The sequence below is a fragment of the Zingiber officinale genome, chromosome 5A (assembly GCF_018446385.1).
Source record: "Zingiber officinale cultivar Zhangliang chromosome 5A, Zo_v1.1, whole genome shotgun sequence".
In the NCBI taxonomy this organism is placed as follows: Eukaryota; Viridiplantae; Streptophyta; class Magnoliopsida; order Zingiberales; family Zingiberaceae; genus Zingiber; species Zingiber officinale.
The window spans coordinates 145,559,357-145,583,714 of record NC_055994.1 but is presented as its reverse complement, the minus strand read 5'-3'; the positions used below and the strand labels follow the sequence as shown (position 1 = coordinate 145,583,714).

General features: G+C 35.3%; 1 protein-coding gene across 2 annotated transcripts in view; it reads right to left on the bottom strand.

Annotated features, from left to right (window-relative positions):
- The window catches only part of LOC121982236 (E3 ubiquitin-protein ligase RKP), a 50,507-nt gene extending 28,209 nt beyond the window's left edge, over nt 1–22,298 (bottom strand). The window contains exons 1-10 of one of the 2 annotated variants that reach the window (XM_042535205.1): nt 22,115–22,298; nt 20,257–21,860; nt 17,848–18,669; nt 16,715–16,875; nt 10,320–10,458; nt 10,130–10,213; nt 3,856–4,134; nt 3,654–3,785; nt 876–1,075; nt 418–624 (exon numbers count right to left, since the gene is read on the bottom strand). In XM_042535205.1, coding sequence (XP_042391139.1) covers nt 594–624; nt 876–1,075; nt 3,654–3,785; nt 3,856–4,134; nt 10,130–10,213; nt 10,320–10,458; nt 16,715–16,875; nt 17,848–18,669; nt 20,257–21,753 — 3,345 coding nt within the window. In that variant the 5' untranslated portion in view covers nt 21,754–21,860; nt 22,115–22,298 and the 3' untranslated portion in view covers nt 418–593. Of the gene's footprint in view, nt 1–417; nt 625–875; nt 1,076–3,653; nt 3,786–3,855; nt 4,135–10,129; nt 10,214–10,319; nt 10,459–16,714; nt 16,876–17,847; nt 18,670–20,256; nt 21,861–22,114 lie in introns of those variants that run through there. The other variant, XM_042535204.1, reaches the window with a different exon arrangement.
- Nucleotides 22,299–24,358: the final 2,060 nt, after the last annotated feature.

The following is a 24,358-nucleotide window of genomic DNA, read 5'->3' as shown; positions in this document are numbered from 1 at the left end:
TTGCCAAAAATCTTCAGTTTGATAAATATTAGAACCAAGTTAATTGGATACTATATCAGTTCATGTTTTCGCTATAACTGATCAACAGTTGCAATTCACTAGACATGCCCTTAAGCTTCGTTATAACTGGTCAACAGTTGCAATTCACTAGGCTTAAGTTTTAAAGAAAGATATCCTTTATAGCTTTGGGAGTAAATAATTTTCAGACATGCCTACGTGTCGTCTCTTTGGATCCCTGTTGCATCAGATCCCATGCCGCCGACCTCAGATCCGGCTCCTCAGCCGACTCACATCCATCCACCCATCAGGGTCACGACGACTCGATCAGCACTACGATCCATCCGAGGGTGCCCCCCCTCCCGCACGGGGTCGGGTATGTCACTGTACTCGCCTTGTATTTATTTAGTTGCTCTATCATTATTCGACTGTTTATATATTCATGGGACCCGCCTCGAGCATCGAGGTACCGGGGACCGAGGTAACCCGGTCGCTGGATACAGGTACTGTTGATCGGAGGACTTCTGACGACTTGGTCAACACCGAAGACAACTCACCAGCTAGGTCATGGAAATACCATCAACATTCCAGACACATCACACCGGCAATTCCATCTTCTCATATTCCCTACAGGAACAGGAACAATACTGTTTTGAAACATTAATTCTAATTTTTTCTTTGTAAGACATTAAACATCGATATAGATATATAACTTAATTGTAAAACAATTTTTTTTCTTTATACTTCAACATGAAAGGAATCTAAATGTTCATGCATATGCTAAGCTTATAGAATTAGATTCAATACTGTATTGACTAACATTTTGGTAACAAGACATTTATCTTAAGCAAAATAACTAAAGATGTATGCAAACTTACATGTCAAAGAATTCAGCATCAGATGCTGAAATTATGTGGTTCAGAATAAAAATGATCAACTCTATAAGTCGTCGTAAATTCATATCAGGCCCCAAAAGAAAAACCTGGGGAATCTCCCTCGTACAAAATTCCAGAAGCCTTGCAAGACTGCATGACAGATCAAAAACAACACCGCATCTTCTTTGCTGCAAATCACCAACCTGCAATAGTGAAATCAGTACCTTAGGTATTAAAAGACCATATTGAAGGTGATAAATTATTAATGTTATTATCACAAACACATAATAAACTTGGTAACAACAACATAATAATAATAATAAACTTGGTAATGTAATAATATTTTTATTAATGAACATTGCAACGATAATGATTATTGAGCTAGACAATCTTATCATCATCAATATTTAAATTTCAATTATCATAGACAATTATAATATAAATTGAAGTATAACTAAAATAAACTTAACTAATATTAAAATAATGTAATATCACTAATTAAAATATCAAATTATCCTTGATAATGATTAGTTTCATTATCCGTATCAGTATTATTGTACTTTTGTTGTTTCTATTAATTATTGGTGATTACAAATATTTCTACTAATAATACTGAATTATATTTAAAACAACGGTATTACCATAAGCATTTAATAGTGAACTATAATAAAAACCTTATGACAGAATAAGTATTTAATTAATATAAAAAAAATAGAATCCATGACCAAAAAGATATTAAAATATTAAATTAATCCATTTACTACAATAACAATAATAATTTTATTTTTTTACATTATATATATATATATATATATTAAAATCTTTTTTCCCAACATCAATATTGACAACCATGAACTGATTTGCAAGTAACCAAACATATTTGCAGATATTATCTGCAGAACTCAAATTTACCTGAGTGCTCAGTGTTACATGCACAACTAACTTCAAGCAACCAAATGCCCCTTAAATATTCAGCAATTACAACTCATTATTATCACTATTAAATCGTGCCTAATTAATTGCGTTATCCATTATACAACCTGCACTAGACAGGAGACCCTAAAAGTTCACACTTAAGCATGCACAAGAGGGTGTCCCTTTTATATGAGCAGGAGCAAACTCCTGTTCCCAATGCACTTGTGCAAACTTCTACACACGACTTCTGAGGAACACATTGCTACTCTCTCAACATTGCCCCTCCAACTCAACATTATCAAAATGGGAGACTAGTACTCACATCATATTAAAGCAAGAGGAGAGCATCTTATCCTTAGCAAAAATGCCATGGACTTTATTTAAACTAAATCAATATTAGAATAATAAAACTATCATTAATAAAGAAATGTCAAAAATATCATATTAATCTTGATAATAGTTATTTTCATAATCAGTATAACTGATATTGTACTTTTGTTGTTTTTATTAATTATTATTAATTACTAATATTAAAATAAATGAATAATTAAATAGACATTAAAATATTATATTTATATTTTTAGCATAATAATAATAATAATAACCATATTAATTTATTTTTCCCATTTTATTTTATTTTTCTATCTCTTTTTTCTGATTCTAAACCGATGTGATACCACGTAAACCAAAATTTTTAAAACACCATCCTAATCGAGACACCAATATTGACAACCATGAAGTGATTTGCAAACAACCAAACAACATATTACAGATATCATTTGCAATACTTAAATTTTCCTAAGAGTGCTACTCGCAGTTACATGCATCAATGCCCCTTGAATATTCATCCATTACAACTCATTACCATCGCTATTATTAAATCATGCCTAACTTGTTTGATTATCCATCACAATGCAAGTCTTGAAAAACAATCAATATATCATTGTAACTACTGATGCCCTAAAAGGGTAGCACGACCCAACCTGCACTCAGATAGGAAAGCCTTCATTCATATGTCACACTCAAGCGTGCACAAGAGATTGTTGCTTAACAATATGGGACAGGAGGAGCAAACTCTCTCCCAATCAACTATTGCAGACTTGTACACACATATGAAAAGCACAATGCTATACTCTCAGCATCCCCCCTCATTCCCAACATTATCAAAGATGAGAGACTAATTCTTATAGCATATTAAAGTGCAAGGGAGAATCTCATCTTAAGCCAAAATGCTATGAATTTGGTTAAGAATGCCATCATATATATATATATATATATATATATATATATATATAGAGAGAGAGAGAGAGAGAGAGAGAGAGAGAGAGAGACACACACACACACACACACACACACACATATGTGTGTATACACACATACAAATATGTCTATATTCATGCCCAAGAAGATCTCATCAAATCATATGGGAGTATTCTCAACCTGCTGGGTCAGGTGTCTCCACTTATGAGTAATGTCCCACCATTATGAACTAAGGAACTCTAGACAGCCTTACATCAGACTCAAAGATAGAAGGTATGACTAGTGATGAAAAACCAAACCCTTCATAACAACCCAGGTAATCATCCTTGGAAACCTGAATAAAATAATTTGTTCCATAAACCTCAAGGTCCACAAAATTAAATGAGTATGGGACATTCTCAATAACTGGAAGGGAGGGTTGCATATAACCTTGGCTGAACATTTTTGGAAGGATGGTGACTTTAGACCCCCATTTCTAATGAACAAAGAATTCCACCCCACAATGTAAAGATACACAAACGTGACTTCGTTCACATCTTCCAACATGTTAATAGTCCAAATCATAAAAGAATGATATTAGTCGTATAACATTTAAAAGAATTGCACCTGACAGTTCTCTTGCATCTCTCGGATAGACACTGAGAATTCAGTCATGGTCCAGCTTAGTGTGTTAAAAAGACGATTCAGAAATGAAGAAAATAGAGTTTCATCACTGCAGCAAGCCTCTCGAAGTAATACCTACATGAAGAAAAATAATGTATTATGAGAAATAATATAAAATTTTAGAGTGCCAAAATGGCTTTCTAACCTGAAAATGGGCTGATGATGAAGATTCAAGATGCTTTGATGCACCAAATCCAGAACCCTTACATAACCTGAGAATGATATTTGTAACTGGTATCCAGGACCTATTATCAAATGCCAATAACAATGCCTTGGGCAAGCTATGAATTGCTTCCTTATTGTTTTCAAAAGCTATCAGGTAATCCTTGCATTGCACCAATGATGATATTGAGTGGAGGAGAAGATCTTTAATGTCAGCACTTAGAATCCGTGGATCATTAAAGTGTCTGACAACAAATGTGACCTGATACAAGAACAAAAAAACCTCTCATTATAACTTAATCCAATAAAGGACATTGTTAATCGATAAATACCATGAAAATTTTATCAAACTCATCATGATTCAACTGCACAGACAACCACTTATGGTAGTGATTGAAAGTATAGTATTATTAACCAAAAAGGAATAAAAAGATAACATTACATAAATTATATAGGATTCAAGTACGACAATATCTCATGAGGGACGGAGAGAATTGTAGTTTAGCACTTATTCTCGAGATGGAGAATAATATCTATCAATGTCCATCTTGCTACACAAAATTGAAAGTCTAAGAGAATCCAACAAAACAGTAGATATTGATTATGAAAATTGGAGGAGATCTAATGCTGACTGTGATTGAGCACTCTATTGCTGTGATACAAAAGTCAGATAAAATTTGACCTGGTACATGCTTCGTCTTCGTCCTGCTCCCCTTCAAACTGGAGATACAGGAATATAAAGTTTGCAAAGATGAAAAATATAAAGGACAGTACAGAAAGACATAATTATAGCACACCCAAAAAGAGGTGAAGAGTAAAAACATCTCGACAGAATGAGGAAAAGTTTGATATTTAGTTTGAGAGAAAAAGATATGGTGTCAAAGAAGAGGCAGCAAAATTCTTACAGCACCCAGAGAGAGGAAAGAAAATATTGGAAGAGATAAAAAAAACTAATGAATAATATTTTTTGTGATTAAGAGAGAAACAATAAAATGATGTGAACAAAACAATAGAGTACAATTCCAAGAGGCGAATATCAAGAAAAATAAGTCAATTTTATTACTATTAAATTTTAAACTGATTTGATCATTCATTGTGTCAAATAGGATTTTTAGTTAAATTCAGAGGAGATCAACTTGACCTAAATCGATTCAGTTGGAGCTTAGGATTAAATTAGGACTTGTATCAGTAATATTTGGGGTCAAATCATGTTCAACTTGGGTTAATCTTTATTTATTCAATTATTGGATTAGTTTGAGACAAGTGGGCTTTAACTGGGATCTTTGAGGTAAGCGAGCGGTTCATTTGAATCTATTCAAAATAAACCTATTCAGAAGGTCATAAATGTGATCAGAGGGGGAGGCTGGTGGTATATTGCAACCTTCTCATTCTTTCCCTGAGCCTCTCTTGGCAGCCTGCTCTTGAGACTTCTCGAGAGTTATCTTTCTTCAAGTGTCTCATTTGTTCCTTTCCAGTGGTTAATCATTGTAATGTTTGTCCAATTACTCCACTATCCTGATCAGCCCATTAACTTTCAATTTCGTCATATCACCCATCTATTCTTCTTTATCTATCATTCCATGATTGCACACTCACTCCCTTCCCGTCTTGATCTTCTTCTCGCCATGGTGCCTGTTCATCCCAATTTGTGTTTATTCTCCAGTGCTTTGAATGGATGCACCAAGGCAGGTCTATGATTGATGAGATCGTGTGAAGTAGAGTTTCCTAATGTGGCTACAAATCAAGATTTGTATACAAATTTGATTCAACAAGGATGCTACAACAATGTAAACAATTCAAGAGAGGATTCTGAGTAGTTTGATCCATAAGGGTGAGTTTCTTTTTCGTTTCTTGCTTTCTCTTGAGAACAAAGCAACATCCAGAATGGTCTCAAAAGTTGGAGCGAGTAGTTTTTTTTATTGGGGTGAGTCTTTTATCTTCATTTCTTGTTTTCTATCAAGAATGAATCAACATTTGGAATGGTCAGATCAGGTGCCTGGTTGGCTGCGGCAAATCCAGGTGGAGGGTAGACAGTATAGGGCATGGCTAAGGCAACATCTGTAACAAGGTTTGCAGTTGTGCAAAGGATCTATGATTAGAATTATGTTGCACAATCAAACATATTGACTAGGTATTTTCTACTTTGATTTCATCTTTAATGAGATCATTCCGGTAGTAGTTGAAGGTAGGCATAATCATACTGTGCTGACCTTTAGTTCCACCAAAAGGTGGTTCCAACAAAGGAAAATCGTAAGTGATCTGATGATCTCAAGGGTGGTGCTGTAGCCACCAGATCTCATAGAGTAGGAAAATATTGGTAACTGTTGTTTACATGATGCAGCACACAAATAAAATGGATTCTATCTCCTAAAGAAGACGAGAAATCAGGAGGAGATTCACACTTGCAGATCTAGATAGCAGGGAGAAGATGAGTGACTAGGAGATACAGGAAGCGTTGACCAAAAAGATGTTTGGCAAGAAAAAAGGTAGCCGAAGGAGGGCAGACAAATGCTAAAAGAAGATCTTGAGAGCAAAACCGTAAACATGGAGATGGAAGAGATGAACCTGAGTACATGTTTTAGTGAGAAGAAGGATATGGAAAAGAGAAGGTGGATATCGCAAAGAGATGAAAAGAGCAGATAAAGGTAGATCATATTGAAGAGTTTTGATGTAGGTAAAGGCTGGTTTGTTCTAATCATGGATCGTAGAAGTCAACTAGAATAGCTTGGAGAGGCGATATCAACGAGATGAGGTTCATTGTCCCTAAGCCAACAAAATCAAATCTGGACCAATACATTTGACTAGGTGTGGCTGCATCTAATGAGTTTTAGGCTTTGGATTGTCACAACACTGTTAGATGAATAGGACTCAAAGGTGAGTGGTGATGATGAAAAAGATGGCTCCAGTGATACCTTTGCAAAGAGGTTGAGGGAAGACGAAATAGTAAGATGTTGACCTGGCACTGGATGGCCAACATCTCTGGAAGAGAAAAACAAGGGACAAAAGGTTTACGTACCTCCAACATCATAGAACTCCCCTAGTGACCAGTGCACAGATTGTCAAGAGAGAAGATAGATGGTGAGCAGCCTCGCTGATGATGCGTTAGTAGTAGAGGAAGATGAGGGTAGGTGCACTAAGATTCTGATATAGCAAATGAAGATCTATTGGAATGAGGCTGGAAGCAAGGAGCGAAAGGAAAGAACACATCACTCTTGTCCTCTTAGCCACCGAGAGACAAGAATAACAAGATGTGGAGTTGGGTTGCAGAGTCCAATGTAGTGTGCGGCACCAAGGTGGAGAAGTGTGAAGGTAAATGAATGCGCAAGGAAGGTGGCATTGTTGATGAGGATTTTGATGGACCCTAGAACAAGGATCAGTCATTTTCAATGCAAATCTAAGCAAAAGGAGCAATTTGACCAGGCTCCCAAGGCACTTTGGTAATGCATGTAAGAATCAATGAAGAATCACAAGCAACCACAATTGCTAGATTGCTAGACCAGAAGCAGCACTTCACAAGATGCATGAGCAAGCATAGGAAAAAGCGTAGGATTAATTGCATGTGGATGGAGAAGAACCGTGAAATGGGTTGATGGAGAACCACCACGCGTCAAACTATGAAAAGATCAACATGGCAATGACCCAAGAACAGTACTTGAACGAAGCGCACGTCTTTTGAGAGACTAAGGCGCGCTTAAGGCACTATTTTTCTCACCTTATTGAAGTTTTAATTTTTTTTTAAGTTCAATCCATACTTTTAATTACACTTTAAATTAATTAGGTTGTATTAACTTTTGCATGCATGCGACACAATTTTCTTGCGTGATTCTTCCTTTCCCCTAGAAAAAAAAAACATCAACCTCCCTTAGTCCCTTGCAAACTTATTTTACTATTCTCTTTGCATGACTATTCCTCTCCCCTACAAAAATCAACATCTGCCTCCCTCCCCTCCCACTTATTCCACTGATTTTCTCGTGCTGATTTTCAAAAATCAATACTACTTTGATACTGTATTTTGAAAACCAGCACCACAGATAAAATAAATAGTTTGTGGATTTGAATATTTGTGAATTTTATATTTATATTATTGTTTAATAGTTCGTGAAATATTTGAATTTTGTTAGTAAAATATTGTAACAGAAATTCCCTATATATGTTTGAATTGTAAAAATTTATATCCAAAACGTCTTACTTCAGAAAGGCGTGCACCTCACCTTGGGCCTAAAGCCTCAGCCCCATAGCACCTATGCGCTTTTGGGCGCCTCACGTCTTAAATAACTATGGTCCTCACGGGTTGGCCCAGTTGGTTCAGGTTCATGCAAGGGTATTGCTGCCAATAGAACTGGATCGATTCCAACAGATGCGGAATGCCCTAGTTGTTGTCTCAACCCCTCCTTGCATGTGTTGTTGGGTAAAATTCCTCGTGATTTACCTCCCTTCCGGACAATGGGTCCAGCTTGGAGGGCCGCCGAGGTGACGGTTTCACCTTTTGCGGCCAACGATAAAGACCAACAAAGGAAATGAACCACACACTAGAAAACTAAGTGGCAAACCATTGTGCACAAAGGAAGAATGCATAAGAACAAGAAAGAACAGGAGAAAAATTAATGCATGAGGCTAAGTTGCTAACCTTCTCATGGGGAATTTAAATTTAGGTAAAGACATTATAGCATTGCCACACAAAACACTCCTGGTGCATAGGTATATAGAAAACTCATGACAAAACCCCCTACACCAGTAACCTTAATTCTGGATAGTTGGTAAGTTAGAGTTGATAGATTAAGGAGATGGTCACTCAACGTTTTAGGTGAGATGGTGGAGCCAAATTCTTCTTTCAATATATTAACTTGTAAATAGATAGGCTTGAATTTACTGTACCGAGTTACCTCATTGCCCCTTCTGATTGCTTTGCTTGTAGTGTTATGGCAATATTCTAATTACTTTCCTTGTTCATAGCGTCATGTTAGTTTATATATATGTGGATTATTTATGCAGCGTATAAGATGTTTTGCATGTTATCATGATTCATTTTATATGTTAATATCATTCTATGTGCTTTTGTATGTGGTAGTGTAAGTTAATTTAACTATAGTTGATATATGGTTGACACATTTATAATTGTAGGCAATATACATGTTCATTTATCACAAATAGCTAGACTGATTACTTTAGAAATAAGAGATGGTGAGTATAGGATGTAATATAAGGAGATGATTGGCTGGCAGATGATGATTATTGAGGATAAGGCTTTTAGCATATAGAATGATCTTTGGTTGATTAGCAATTATATTGATTATATCACCTTGTCCACACATTAATGACATCGGTGAGCGTGGTATTGGATGCAGCACACTCAGACTTCCATTGATAATTGTACTCAAGTTGAAGCATACAGTTGGTACCGCTCTCTTTGCAAAATAGGGAAGTGACAAAGTTACAACTAGAGACAGACATAACCACCCTCATTGATAAAAATTTAACAGAAAGCACTTTGATGTGAAATTGTGTTACAATCATCAACCAGGATATAAATTGTAGTTAATAACCTCAAAAGCATTTACATAATCTATTATTTTGTAATTTCATGTTTTTCCTTTCGCCTGCTTTCCTCTCATTCGTTTTTTACCAATTCCCTTTTTTGCTAATCCACGGCCACAAGAAAAGATGTTTAGGATCCTAGGGGTTGGTGTTTGACCATTTGCTAGGAGATTGCTCCAGAGTAGGAACACTTCACTTGCTTTTGCTGCTTTCAGCTTAGCAATGCAGCATAAATTTTATGTGGTCATCGTGGGAGGTTGGGGTCCTACCATGCAAATGGCCAAGGGGACCCACTTAAGGCATGAAGTGCAATGATGTCATATGATCCACGACTTGAACCAATTTTTCATTTGAACCCTAAGTTTCGAGTTTCAAACCTTGTTCACAAATATGCAGTCTGGTGCCAGTATTGAACACAACCCAATTGGACTGTAGTTTCTTGTCCAATACATGTAATCTCTAATTAGGGATTGACTATGCATGAAACTTCCAGGCATTTGAATCAGCAAGCTTTTTTGCTGAAGAAATTGTATGCATAAGATAGCTATAGACTTTCTTGTGCATGCATGAGAACTATATTGGTTTCTCAAACTATATAGGAAACACGCGACATTGATTCTTGCATCTAATAGCAACAGTGATGTAGTCAGAAATTATATAACTACCTGTTAGTGTTTAATAAATTTTGAATCTAAAAAGAACTTTTCGTGTCAGATACATACAAATGAAGCAAGGCCTTGCTTGAGAAAAATAGCAGAAGCAACAAATGGAGGATCACTTTTCCGTAATGCATGAAAAGTATCAACCTGCCAAAAAACAAAACAAAAAGAAAATCAAAGAATTTTCAAGATGAAATAAAATAGAAAGAAATTTATTACCAAAGCTACAAATAGATGACAAAATAGCATTTACCAGTGACTCAAGATAAAACTCAGGAACGTAGCAAAAACAAGTATCACTATTGCTTAGAACCAAGAGCAGCTCCACAACCCACATGCATGTTGCATACATTCCTCTTTGCTTCCAGCGAGAGAATAGAGAGATACGATACCTACAGTATTCCCGTATTCCAAACAAATTGCAGAAATTATGAAACAATAGGACGTAGGACCCATAAGGCGAGATAAGAAATAGGATAAGAGAAAAAGAAAAAAGCATGCATCCACTAGCCAGTATTTAGAATAACTCATTAGCAAGGAATGTAGATACTTGAATATTGGACAATGGAACAAAAAAGGCAAACATAACAACCTATGAAAACAGTATTCATCTCTATTCTCACAACAGGGATATCATGGAAACTTACTTAGAATTCCTTAACAATCCTGATACCTCGATATTAAACCATAGAACAAATGTAAAACAAATATGAAAACCTCTGAAAACAGTATTCATAATTCAGTAACCAAATTGGTAAATGAGACAAGCAGTAAGCACCCACAAACCATCACAGCAAGCACAAAATAGAAAATTGTTTGGAGTCTCTACTTCTGAAAATGCAAAAGAAAGATTTTGGGTACACAGAAAAGACAGATTCTTAATACAGAATAGATTGCTGACAGTGAATACCCTAGATATATCTCTTGAAAAGAAAAGGAACTTGCCAAAATAACAAAGTTTTAAAAAGCATATTCACACACCACTACATAATGTATGTGTTACAATAACAAATGTCTGCATACATACGAGTCCTTTTTTTGTGTAAAAATTAGCATTTGTTATATTGAAAAATATAAGTATAATATGTGTCAAAAATACAACATCTGGTATTTACATCAAAATTAACTTAAACAACCAATATAAACAAGATTTTTACATATATCAATTACAACCAAATTAATCATCTTATGTAATCCATAGTTCCATGTAAAGATTTTCCATGTGAAGTTTATGCATGCATGCACAAATTCAATGTCCAACTAAAACAAGAAATGTGTACCATCCATCAGCTACACGCTAGGTGTCCATAAAAATACTAATTGTCACATTAAGGGACATAAAAAATGATATAAAAAGGGGAATAAATAAAATATTTTCTCTCTTGAAGTCAGAAGAAATGTGTAACTGGCCATAAAACCTTGATAAAAAACACAGAGAGCATCAACATCCTCATTGATCAAACCACACTGAAAATCAAAGAATAAGTGTGGAGAGGAATAGAAAATGAAAATGTTATCATATAATCACACAACAGAAATAACATGAAACCATTGACACGACCTCACTTCGAAGGTTGAAAAATCAAAATCAGTATTAAATCGATAAATGAGTTCAGATAAACAATTGGAAATACAGCAAAAAGGCAAAGGGAAAATTATAAGAACATTTAGGAAAATATGGAAAAAAAAAAGATATACTTTAGACAAAATAAATATAACAATGCACTGAAAAATGCAATCCCTTAGAACCCGTCGCGAGTCTATTTTCTCACATTTCTAACAGGCATTTTTAGATATACTGGATAATAATGCTCTCTAACTTGTTTTCTTAAAACATTAATATAATTTATCTAGATAAGTTTAAATCATGAGACACGAATATTTATATTTGTTTCACAGTAATATAATATATTTTAGATTATTGTTTCAATTATGATTTCATATTATATTTGATAAACAAGGTACGATCATGATAGTCATCTTCAAAAGACAATATTTACATAATTGTAATCTAGATATATCAATCAAAAAATGTCATTAATAACACAACTTGGATTCTAAATCCTATTTAAAATATTCTTGAAAAGTTCAAAATTATTTGAGTCATTAAATTTTGATATCTCATTATATTTCTTAGAACATAATAGAAAAATTGAGAAGAAAAGCCAGTTTTTATTGGGAAAACCTGAGTTACAAACAATAAGTTTTATTGTCTGGTTACGATTCCATGAGAAGTTTTTGAATTAATAAGTTTCCTTTTGATTCTCCTTTTCGAAGAGAGAAATTTTCCTTTGGGTATATGGCTTATTTTCTCTTCGAGATATTTATCCCCTTCACTTCATTAATTTCATCCCTAATTCCTAGGCAGTTCAACAATTCAATTTTGGTGTTGCATCAATTAAAAAGTCAAATCCAAAGATACTAAAAAAATAAAAGAATTCTAGTATTTAATATAACAAATAGCACGATAATAACTATCATTATTATTATTCATTAAAAGAAAATTTATTAATGTTGTATTATATTTATAGTATACCTTTAAATTTCATGAATTTGTTGTATTTCTACTAGTAATGTGTCACGTGGCACACCAAAAAGCACAGCTTTAATTCACACCTCTAAGTTTTAATTCATACCTGTGTTCCAGTGGGAGCTCAGCTTCTTCTTAACACTTCAATTTCATGATCGGATTGCATGTTATGAGTTGGAATTTAAGAAATAGTCCTTCGACCAACATTTCCCAATTTGAATTAAACCTTGTGTAAGTCAGTCAAAGGACTATTTCCCCTTAACAAGATCATTTTGTTATATTGCTAACTTACCATAGCATGTTATGAGTTGGCAGGAACCATCATTTTGCTGCACTGTTAACTTGCTAAATCAAGATTGAAGAGTACTTCCAATCTCTTGAATTATACGTTCCAATGACGATGTGAGTTCTCCACCGCGACAATGCTACAGAGTACGTCTGTTATGACCATGGTATTATCCCACAATCTTCTTGCCCCTATACACCCAACAAAATGGTGTAGCAAAAAGGGAATTATTGGCATTTAGTTGAAACTACTTGTACTCTACTACTTCATATGCATGTTCATTTTTCCTTCCATGGAGATGCAATCTTCATCACATGTTATCTAATGAATTGTATGCCTTTACACTCTCGATTGGAAGACCCTTTTATGTTTCATTCTTCCCCAAGGATACAATATATTCTCTTACCTCAACGAGTATTTAGGTGTACCTATTTCATCCATGTCATATCTCCCAGTCAAGATAAGCTATCCCCATGATTGTCAAGTGCATAATCCTTAGTTGTTCATGTCAATAGAAGGTTTATCGTTGCTACTCTCCTCAGACACATAAACATAATCTGTGCAGACATCACCTTCTCCAAGTCAACTCTATTTGATCTTATCAACCACTCAGAAATCAACGCACGACATCCTTCCTATTCTACCTTGATGTCTGTTGTCACGCCACTTGACCTGATGTCACTTGAAGTGTATGAGGGTCTCCCTATACCTACATTTGTGTCACTTGTCAAGCCTACTACTACTAAGTTCTAAATGGTTGATTCACCTCCATTGCAAGTGTATGCATGTGGACGAAGGCATTAGCCTACTCCAACACTCATGACTAATATGAATGAAGTCACCTAGTGGCAGCGGTTGACGTCCTAGATCCAGCCCCTGACTTGAATTTTTCAATCCTTTCCACACATGTATTTGGAAGTGTTTTACTTTACCTCCACTTTCTCATCTCTTATTATTACTTCCTTATCACCCAAATATTCTTTCTTTTTTTTTACTTGTTTATCATCACAATCCATTCCATGCAATGTCTTAGAGGCCAACAATCACCAAATGGTGGCCGACAATGATCAAGAGATATGACCTCCACTCTAATACAACTTGGAAACTAGTTACTCTTCCTCTAGAAAAATTTACACTGGTTCAAGAGATACGCCCTACACTTATCACTTGGAAACTAGTTACTCTTCCCTTAGAAAAATTTACACTAGGTTCAAGAGATACGCCCTACACTCTAATATCACTTGGAAACTAGTTACTCTTCCCTTAGAAAAATTAAGAGCTCGTCCAATAGTAGCCAAAGGATACACTGAGTTATTTTTGACTCTCCACTTCTTCCTCACAGTAGTAGTTACTTTTCAGAGGCCTATTCACTAGCTACACATGAAGAAGGCCTTCGTTTATGGCAATCTTAATAAGGAAGTCTATATGGAACAAAGTTTGTAGCACATGGGGAGATTGGCCTAGTCTTCAAGCTAAAAAATATTCTCTGAACTAAAGCAATCTCCAAGAGCTTGTATAGCTCCACCCTTCTCTACACAGAATAATCAGAAGTGCAGAGAATCACACAGTTTTAAACAACAGAAATGTTTCTCTACTAGCATTGATAGACTAAAAACATGAGTGACCTTAAATATTTTCTTGGTATAGAGGTTACCCATTCAAGAAGAGATATTTACATCTCTTAGGGAAAGTATGTACTTGACATGCATGCATGAGAAGACTAACATGTTAAGTACCAAACTAGTTCATATTCCCATGGATCCAAATGTTAAGATGATATTAGCAGTGTCAAAAATGAACCCGGCCGGCCAACCCGACCCGAGTCAACCTGAAACCCGAGTCAACCCGAAAAATATCAGGTTCTAGTTGAGAGTTTTGGGTTCAAGTCAGATTGGGAGGTTTTCGGATTGGGTTAGAATCGGGTCGGATTCAGGTTGACCTGAATTTAGAGCTTAGTGTGTTTTTTTTTGTTTGGATTAAATCAAATTTTATTTTAAAAATCAAGATGCTTTTATGTATATCAATCTCAAGGTTAGTATGATTATGATGAAGTTTTGAGATAAAAGTGAAAAATTAATGGGAAAATAGCAAAAAAAAATCTTTTTTTTTTAATTAGGGTTATTCGAGTTGGGTTATCCGGTTCAAGTTTAGGGTTTTCAAGTTGTGTTTCGGATTAGATTCGATTTGGAATTTTGTTTTGTAAAATCCTTGCTTTAACTTGTCCTAAACCCCCCTGACCCACCAGAATTGACACTCCTAGATGATATGGGCAACGGAGCCACTAATTGATAAAAGTATTGAAAATTAGTGGGAAAACAATTTCCACACATCCACAAAATCCAACATATCATTTGCAATCAGCATACTCAATCACGTCTTAGCAACTCCATGTTCTAATTCTTCAAGAGAAACTCTAAGAATTCTACAATACTTAGTGCTCCAAAAAAGAGGTTTCTTATTCTGCAATCAAGGTCACTTACAAATTGTCGGTACACTAATGCAGATTTAGGCTACTGTGTTCTCCTAGGTGGCAATTTAATTTCTTGGGGGAAAACAGATTGCACTAGCCAGATCAAGTAGGCAGAACATAAAGCAATGGCGCTAGTATCATATAAGCTTATCTAGGTTAAAGAGTTGTTGACTAAATCAAGTAGTGACTCGATAGAGCCAATCAAACTTTTTTAAGAAAGCAATCCATTATGCAAATAGCTTCTAATCCAATATTTCATGACAGAGTAAATTGTCACTTTATCATAGAGGGTGTATTCCAATTGTATCATGCCTTCATTGGTTAGCTACCATGATCAATTAGCATTGCTTACCGAACTTTTGAGAAGTCCTAGATCAACAATGCTATTAACATGTTGGGTTTCTGCAATATATTTGATCCAACTTGAGAGCGTCTATTAGACATCAAATTGTAAATAACATAATAGTCAAGTCAAGGATATCTTTGTAATATTCTGTTAGGTATACAATAAGGAGAAAAAGGCAACGAGATCCTTAAGAAATTTTTTTCCATATCAATAATCATAAACTGCAATAAACTAAATCTGTGTCCAAATCTAATTTATGATGAAAGGAAAATCAAATCCGCTCCGTTTTCCTAATCTCATTGCACAAATTGCACAATCATTAAACCACTTGAATGACTTGCAAATTTATACCTTTTAGGTTAGCTCACAGTCTCTCCAGGTGGTTTCACTCTACCTCACACATTGATTAGTGTCTACTTGGAGAAGCCTCCTTTCTCCTTTGTCCTCACTGAGATCAACATTTAACCCTTTTCGTTTTCATTTTATAATGAAGAACCCAAGTATTGGAAATAAATATCTGTAGTAGAATTGATGAGAATCAAAAGAATCCAGTTTGGATAAAAATCCAGCTAATCCATTCATTTAGTCGTTCAAAATTATTTTAGCCTTCTTGAATCAAACTGTCACAGACCTTCAGCAAGAACCCAATTTCTTGGAGAACATTGGATTGGCTTCAGCTGACAAAGAACTACCTAGACTAATCAAAATATGCCAATATATAAACTATTTATCTTGTTAATTTCTTTTCAGGTGCACCATTGAACCTATTAGCAGTGTCCTCTTATATATTAAATATATAACTGAGTTTGTTCAGTTGACTAACTTGAAAACCAATTTTAAATGTGATCAGAACAAAAAAAAAGGAGAAAATATTCATCTTCCAAATTAGAAATGCAATATGAAAGGCAATTAATATGATGAGGCTTTCAGTTTATCAATCAAAATTGAAAGCTCGTTTAACAAACCTTAAAAAAGGAAAAAACTGCAACTTAATTAGTTCATTGGGGGCAACTTACCATGCACATTGCCTGACACAATCAACCAATTCTTCACGATAAGCATTACGAGCTTCTTTCAAACGCTTCACCTGCTCAATGCAGGATTTTTCTCTTATTTGTTTATCTGTATCATCTAAGAGAGAGATGGATTGTGATTGATGAGACATGTAATAAAATGCCTGCAATTGAAGAATTCATAAGTTCACTTTTTGTCCTCGATAAAAACTAAAATGATAATTGTAGGAAAAGAATAATAAAACCCCACCAATTTCCTAAATTTACACATAATAAGATAAATGTGTGCATACAAAAGGTACCTATATTTGATTTCTCAATGAAGAATCAAATAAAACAGATCTAACCCAAACCGAAAGTTTTTTTTAGGTTTGGTCTCCATAAGAAAGTTTTGTTCAGAACAGTTTCTAAATTTATATAGAAAATTTCTCCAAAACATAGATGTTATTGATAATATATTAATAATCGAATATTTAGGACATGGAAAACTGACCCATGTTTGATTCAGTTTCAGAAATTTCAATCAGTTTGATTCTTGTAAAAAAAGAGAGTAAAAGGTCTTGTTTTTATTCAGCTCAGACTGAAGCGAATTGACACATCACTTAGATACTGCTTGAACTCTGAAATTACTCTTTTTGGTAGAAAGAGAGGTTGCCCCAGAGAACTGTCTGCATTCAGTGAGCAAAAGTGCTAAAGACAAATTTAAAAACAAGCTGACAATTGAAAAGGCCAAAATATTTTGTCAACATTTGGACCAAAGTTTCAAGGAATAATTGAGCTGAAGAATGAACAGGTTTTATCATTAAAGATTTATGACTACGATGCTTAAAAATTTAAGATACCTAAGAGATTTATACTCATTTCTTCAAGTTTCTGGAAAAAAAATAATGAAAATCCTTCACTTCCTTATTCGCCCAATAAAAAATTTGATTCCATTTAAACTTAAATCAAGAAAAAATATTAAATAAAGATAAAACTCTCAACTATTTTTGATTGGCTACCCAAATTTCTCCATGCAATTGAAATTTGTTAAAGCAAGAAAGGTTCCACTAACATAGGAGAGCTCAACTTCCCTACTTAACCAAAAAATGAAGTCCAAATTTTTTAAGCTACCAGGAAGAGATGAATTAACTTGCCTGCCTAAAATTTGAGGCAACACCTAAATGGTACAGCAATAGCTTCGTATGGAGCAGCTCTTCCTCTCTCAATACATCTAAGGTATGTTCAATGAATGATGTTCTACTTTCTGAATACTGCAAAGATCCACATCCAGAATAGGCTTCTGATTGATTGCTTGTACTAGGCTTATCCACAATTCCAGCATCAGGGTTGCTGGAGTTCATGGCTACTACTTGTGTTGATCTCACCGGAACAGGAGAACAAAGACCTTTGAAACCTCCAGATGTGAGCATAATGCCATGTTTTGATGTTTCAACATCATTAACAGAATTTGAACAGCAGCATGGCTTCTTCATTGTAGAATGTGTTATCCTTGTGTCATCGTCATCCATGCCCCCTTCATCCCATTGTACTACTTTAGCTTTTTCCTCGCTAAATTGAGAGTTAAATAGGTGATTGGAAAAGCCACCGCCTATTCTACGAACTCCGGCACAGTTTCCATCACCAACAAAAAACAACTCAAGTGGAAACCTTCTCTTCCCAGCTCTGTGAAGAAATCCAACATCAGACTCTAGATTCAATCCAATGCCTTTCAATGAACCAGATAAACCCTCCACTTTAAAACCTTCAGATAGGAAATGTAAGATTACTGTGTACAGAGAAACAACTACTGAGTTATTTGAAACAACAGAAGTTGTCATCTTGTTCTGGATACCTCTGACCTTCAGAATGAATCCCTGTAAGAATGCTCTGAACACAGATCCAGGTAACTCCTTGGGGATTGCTGGAGGCACAAACTGAATGACCAAACTACAAAGTTCCCTGTGCTTCTCCTCAATCTGAATTTTTTTAAAAAACAATGTTTTTAAGCATAATGGTTAGCGAGAATAACCAAATAAGTTTCCCCAACAAGCAACGGTGAATTACATATTTCCATCATAGTCAATTTTTCATGTAAAAGTATAGACAGTGGATAGCATTACATAAACTTAGAAAAGAGAGATCGCAAGGTAAAAACATCACAAAGATCACACCATGGATTGATGTTTTTTTTTTTTGGAAAAGATTGCCACCAAAGTTCACAGAACTTAAAGAAGAGTTAAATGTTTGGAAAAAAATTGTAGCCTTATGGTTTTGAAACAAAATGCAATGTTTTATAGCTAATTGCCTCTATATGGCTTTGAAATAAAATACAAATATTTTATAGCCACATAATAGAGACACGTTGAAATTCAGTTATCTTTCTAGTATCATATAAAGAGCATGAAATTTAGCACTTTCTATAAGATAAAACTAAATATTTTAAATCATTTTCTCATTTTATTTTAGATTTCAAATTTTTTATTTTTAAAATTTGCAGGCAAGACTCAGCACGCATATTAAGCAACCTCCACCTGACCCAACCCACAAACCAGGGTCCCAACCCCTAATGGGCCATACTGGGCTCAGCCCAGATTAGATCATGGGTAGCCCAGCCCAACTGTCACCTCTAAATAAGACCATTACCTTTGTTTCAAACAAATATGGCAAGTGGTGTATCTAAATGGTGCAAACCGTCAACTAAAACTCTAGCACATGATTTGTAACCTAGACAAGCAAGATTCCATGGAATACATTATATCTTCTCTCACATAGTTTTGCTTACAAAAATTAGGGCAACCCAAAGTACTGTGAGTCTAAAAATTAAAATTCAGCCTAATGAAATTTCATATAACAATTTGCTGTTGGATAGTTCCACTAAGGAGACAAAAATCAGCATTGAAAGAACCATCCGCATTTTAAAATAATTGTGGAATTTTGTATGAGTAGGAATATGTTTAAATGGTGCAGTTGTTCTTTGGCACGATCCAAATATGTGAATAATATCAATTAAATTTTTATTCAATATATATGCAACAATCGGCACATTCAAACAACCAGCAACCCACACATCTACACTACCACAAACGAAAGATATTAACCAAAGCCAACGACTTGATATACACATAAGCATTAGTGAACAAAGCATGAAGATAATACTTTGACAATCAACAAGTATAGTTCAGTTGACTCAACAAGTTGAAAACACCATAAAAACATTTTTGTTTCTCTGACAACTGTAACTTCTTGTTTACTGGTCCTACAGAAATAGAAAATAGACTTCAAATCCCAATTTACATTACCACAAATGAAAGATATTAACCAAAGCCAATGACTTGATATACACAAGCATTAATGAACAAAGCATGAAATGATACTTTGAAAGTTGACTCAACAAATTGAAAACGCCATAAAAATTAATTCTTGTTTCTCTGACAATTCTAGCTTCTTGTTTTACTGGTCCTATAGAGATAGAAAATAAATTTCAAATCCCAATGTTGAAATTAACATATCAACTTGTAGCTAAATGTAAAATTGCAAATAATTAAAAGATGGGGCATGCTTACCTTATCAATAGCAGTGGACAATGCCGTCATAGTAAGCATCATGCTACTTTCACAACCCACATCCTCACATGAACCAGGCCACCAAACAGATGGAATGAGGCAATGAAGATCCTGCTTGTTTGGTCTCTTTAGTGAAAGAAACCCTTCAAATGAGAATTCAAAATCCGGTGACTTCCACCAAAGAACCATCATAGCTCTGTGTCTGAGAATATAACACACCAGTGCTAGATATGGGTATGATCCAGAATAAGGGCACTCTGTCAGTACAAGTGGGGCCACTTTGCAACCATATGAAAGTGCCCTAATTAGATGCTGCAGCAGTGAATCAGACCCAGGAAACTCTAGAAATAATTCGAGAACCTGATCCAAACTTGCACAATCATGAGCTTCCTGAACACCAAATATACCTAAAAAAAATGACGGAATTGCACCCCATGCAAAATATTCAAAGCTCCCTTCGCTTGAATTAACTACATCAAATAACTCCTCCATTATACCATGAGATATGGGATAAAACAGTTCTTTAAGTGGTGCAAACCTCTTTAACCTCCTCAACTTCTCAAAATATGCTGAACCAGGTTTATCTAAACATTGTACTTCCAATAATCTAGTCAAGCAACTGAGCAAATAATTAGCATAATCTCTGGAGTTTGGAGGAGCCTGGAAAGGAAGAAACCCAGAGATAGGGTATTTGAACGGACGAGCACCGAAATTCAGATCACAACATTCACCATCAGAAAGGGATATTGCAGGATAATAGCCATTCTCAGGATTCATTTTCTGTATCCTATCAAATGCAACTCCAAGAGAAACACCATTTCTGAAAAAGGAAATCTCATCATTGTCCAAGTCTATACAACAGCCAATGACATCACCCACTACCCATGATTGACCATATGACACTGGATCTTTGTTCCATTTGTTAACTCTCCTACCATCATATGCATAGGAATCATCTGAATCGCCGACACCTTTCTGATCAGTGAAGGAGCATGGAATAATAGCCCATCCAAGCTGCTGGATTCCAGAAGTTTCTAATGTCACTTCATACATCCATTTTCCCTTCCATACACAGGCATTAGCTCGGGCACTACTGAACACTGTCTGGCTCTCTACAATTAATGGATTCCTTATGGTCTTCATATCTCCGCATACACTAGAACTATCTATGACAACAGTGCTTGTAGATGAACCGCAGTTAATAATGGATAGACCATCTCTATGTCGATCAACAGCATTTTCCAGCTGAAATCTTGGAATTTGGCTCCTCGAGATTGATCTGATGAAATTGATGTCTATTAGACTAGTAGAACGGACTGACTTGTGAGGAAGATCAAATATATGCTCAAGCGTCTGCTCGACCGAATGATCACCAATGCCATCACAATAAGAAATCAACCGGGACTTTTGGGGACTACCCTTGGGTTTATTATCAGATAGTAGAACAGCCAAACCTGAGGAAATTCCTGTGAACCTAATATTACTATCTTCTTCCATGAAGGTTAGTGCTTTCCTCCCTGATTTTACCAAAATTCAATCTGCTCCAATTAAAATCGAATCCTCCTTCCATACTAGTCCATGATCATAACTGAAACAGCATTGCTCTGCCACAAAACCAAAATCAGAGGAAGAAATGAGGAAAACAACCATTTTGAAGCCGTACTTTATAAGAAAAATGTTAGGAAACAGCATTCGAACAAAAGAAACCAAATTTAGGTGTAAAATAACTCCGAAACTCGTCAATCAACCAATACGAGAAATAACTTCCTGATTCGTAAGAATTCAAAACGGACCGACAAGAGAGAAAGATCAACCAAAGACATCCGTATAAAATAGAAGAAAAGGATCGAGAGATTACGCCGTTGACGAGGACAGCCCGCGCTACGAGAAGCTCCGCCCACCAAACTGCAAAGTCGAAAGAACGCTGCTACGGCTTCAAACTCGTATCTCCCTGTTCGGGCGGCGCAGGCGAGTTAGGGCTTGTGGATGGCATGGATGGGAGAGGAGAAGACGGAGGCTGAGAAACGGGAGACAACAGGTTGAATCCACCGGCCCGCGATAAAGTACTTCTTAAACGCACCCACACCCCTACCCACGAAAGGACCACACACCAGTAACCGGTGGGGCCGGCGTCTGGTGACTGGGTAAATTGATGGTGTAGAGTTATTGTATGGTTGACGTGGTTTTGAAACGGCTGGCCAATGTTAGGGAGCTGCCAGTGACGGGGGCACGGGGGGAGAAGAACCGACACGCGTCGATGGAGCCGTGGCGAGAAAGGAAGGTGACGTGGCGAGAGCCGATGGATTTAATATATTGGATTAAAAAAAATCCAATAAATAGTCGACTTGGCTGTCCCTAGAATAAGCAAATATATTAAATTTTAGTCTAAGTTAACGGGAATAGTTAGACCTCCAATGGATAGTCAAGGAGAATAAAATTTTAATCTCAACTGTAATATATTATAGAATATTTTTTTTCATAAGAAACTGATATAAGAACATTGGTCTTTCTTTATTCAAATAATTAATAAAATTTTTTTATAAAATTAGATGGATCATTATCAGAATTAATCGCTATATCTAATGTCAACTAAAATATATATATATATATATATATATATATATATATATATATATATATATATATATATATATATTTTGATATCTTACGCACCCACGTTGGACGATCAACGTGGGCATCTCAGATTTATGGAAGCGCCTCTATGTGTGAGAGTCGGGGTACTCGAAATCAATCCAGATCTTCTGGACCGTAACCCTTGGTCCACTCCTGAACCAGGGGTAATTTATAGGTGAGATTTTATGGACTCTACTTGTATAGCAGGTGGGGTCCATAGAAACTCACCTATGAGTGAGTTGATCCATGTTCTAGATCACACGGATCCGTGCTCGCTCGAAAGAGGAATTTTACCCTATCTATCAAATTCGTAGAAAGAGAAATTTTACCCTATACACTCTTACCTTGCACACCTATGGATACTGAGTGTAATTTGGACGATCAAAAACCTTTTGGGAGGCCTTGATTCACTTTTGATAATTGGGGTGCCCGAAAGAGCTTTCGAGAGCTTGGATTGCACTCAATCACCTATGAATGTGCAGGGCAAAGGTATGTGGGATATCAAATTCATAGAAAAAGGAATTTTACTTTGCACACTCTTACTCTATACATTCATAGGCGACTACGCGCAATCCAAGAGCCCAAAAGCCCTTTCAAGCGCTACGATTCATTTGAAGATCAGGATGTTCGGATCAATCGTCCACGACTATACATGGTAAGAACGTGCAAAATATTAAATTCATAGATAGAGGAATTTTATTTTGCACGCACATCCATAGATGACTAAGTACAATCCGGGTGCCTGAAAATCTTTCCAAACGCTTTGATTCACTTTTGATGATCAAGTCATCCGAAAGGACTTTCGAGCATCCAGATTTCACTCAGTCGTCTACACATGTGTATGGTAAAGATAAGTAGGGTATGCAGGGCGTCTGTGAAAAGTGTGGAATGTGAAATCAATTCGCATAGAAATAAATATACCTATATAATTAATAGAGCGTAAAAGTTATTTATTTTTCATAACATGATAGATTTATAAATGGATGTACTATAATCCTCGATCTGAGTCGTTTTAAATAGAGATAAATGGGGATAGCAATTGGATATAAACTAATTATTAACGAATCATTTCATTAATTTTTATATTTTATTAAAGACTTTAAATATTTTACTAATTTTACAATTCTTTTAAAATTATTTAAGAATTATGTTATTTATGCGCTCAAATGTATTTTATAACTCTTATAAATTAGTTCGTATTTGAATAAATTGCCCAAATGAACATTAAATTTTTTTAATTTTAATTAATAAGCATAATTATTACTCGATTGTTTAATTAATCGGGGCGAAACAATTAACACTTACTCATCCACGTCACATAAATATTCTTCTCATCAGTTTACTTTACTGACCTTTAATAAGATATAAATTTTCATAAACAATCTTTTAGAGTAGTATTTGGAATAGTATTTGTTCTACCAGTATATGTTCCTATATTTATTCCTACCATCCACTCAAAAAAAAAAAA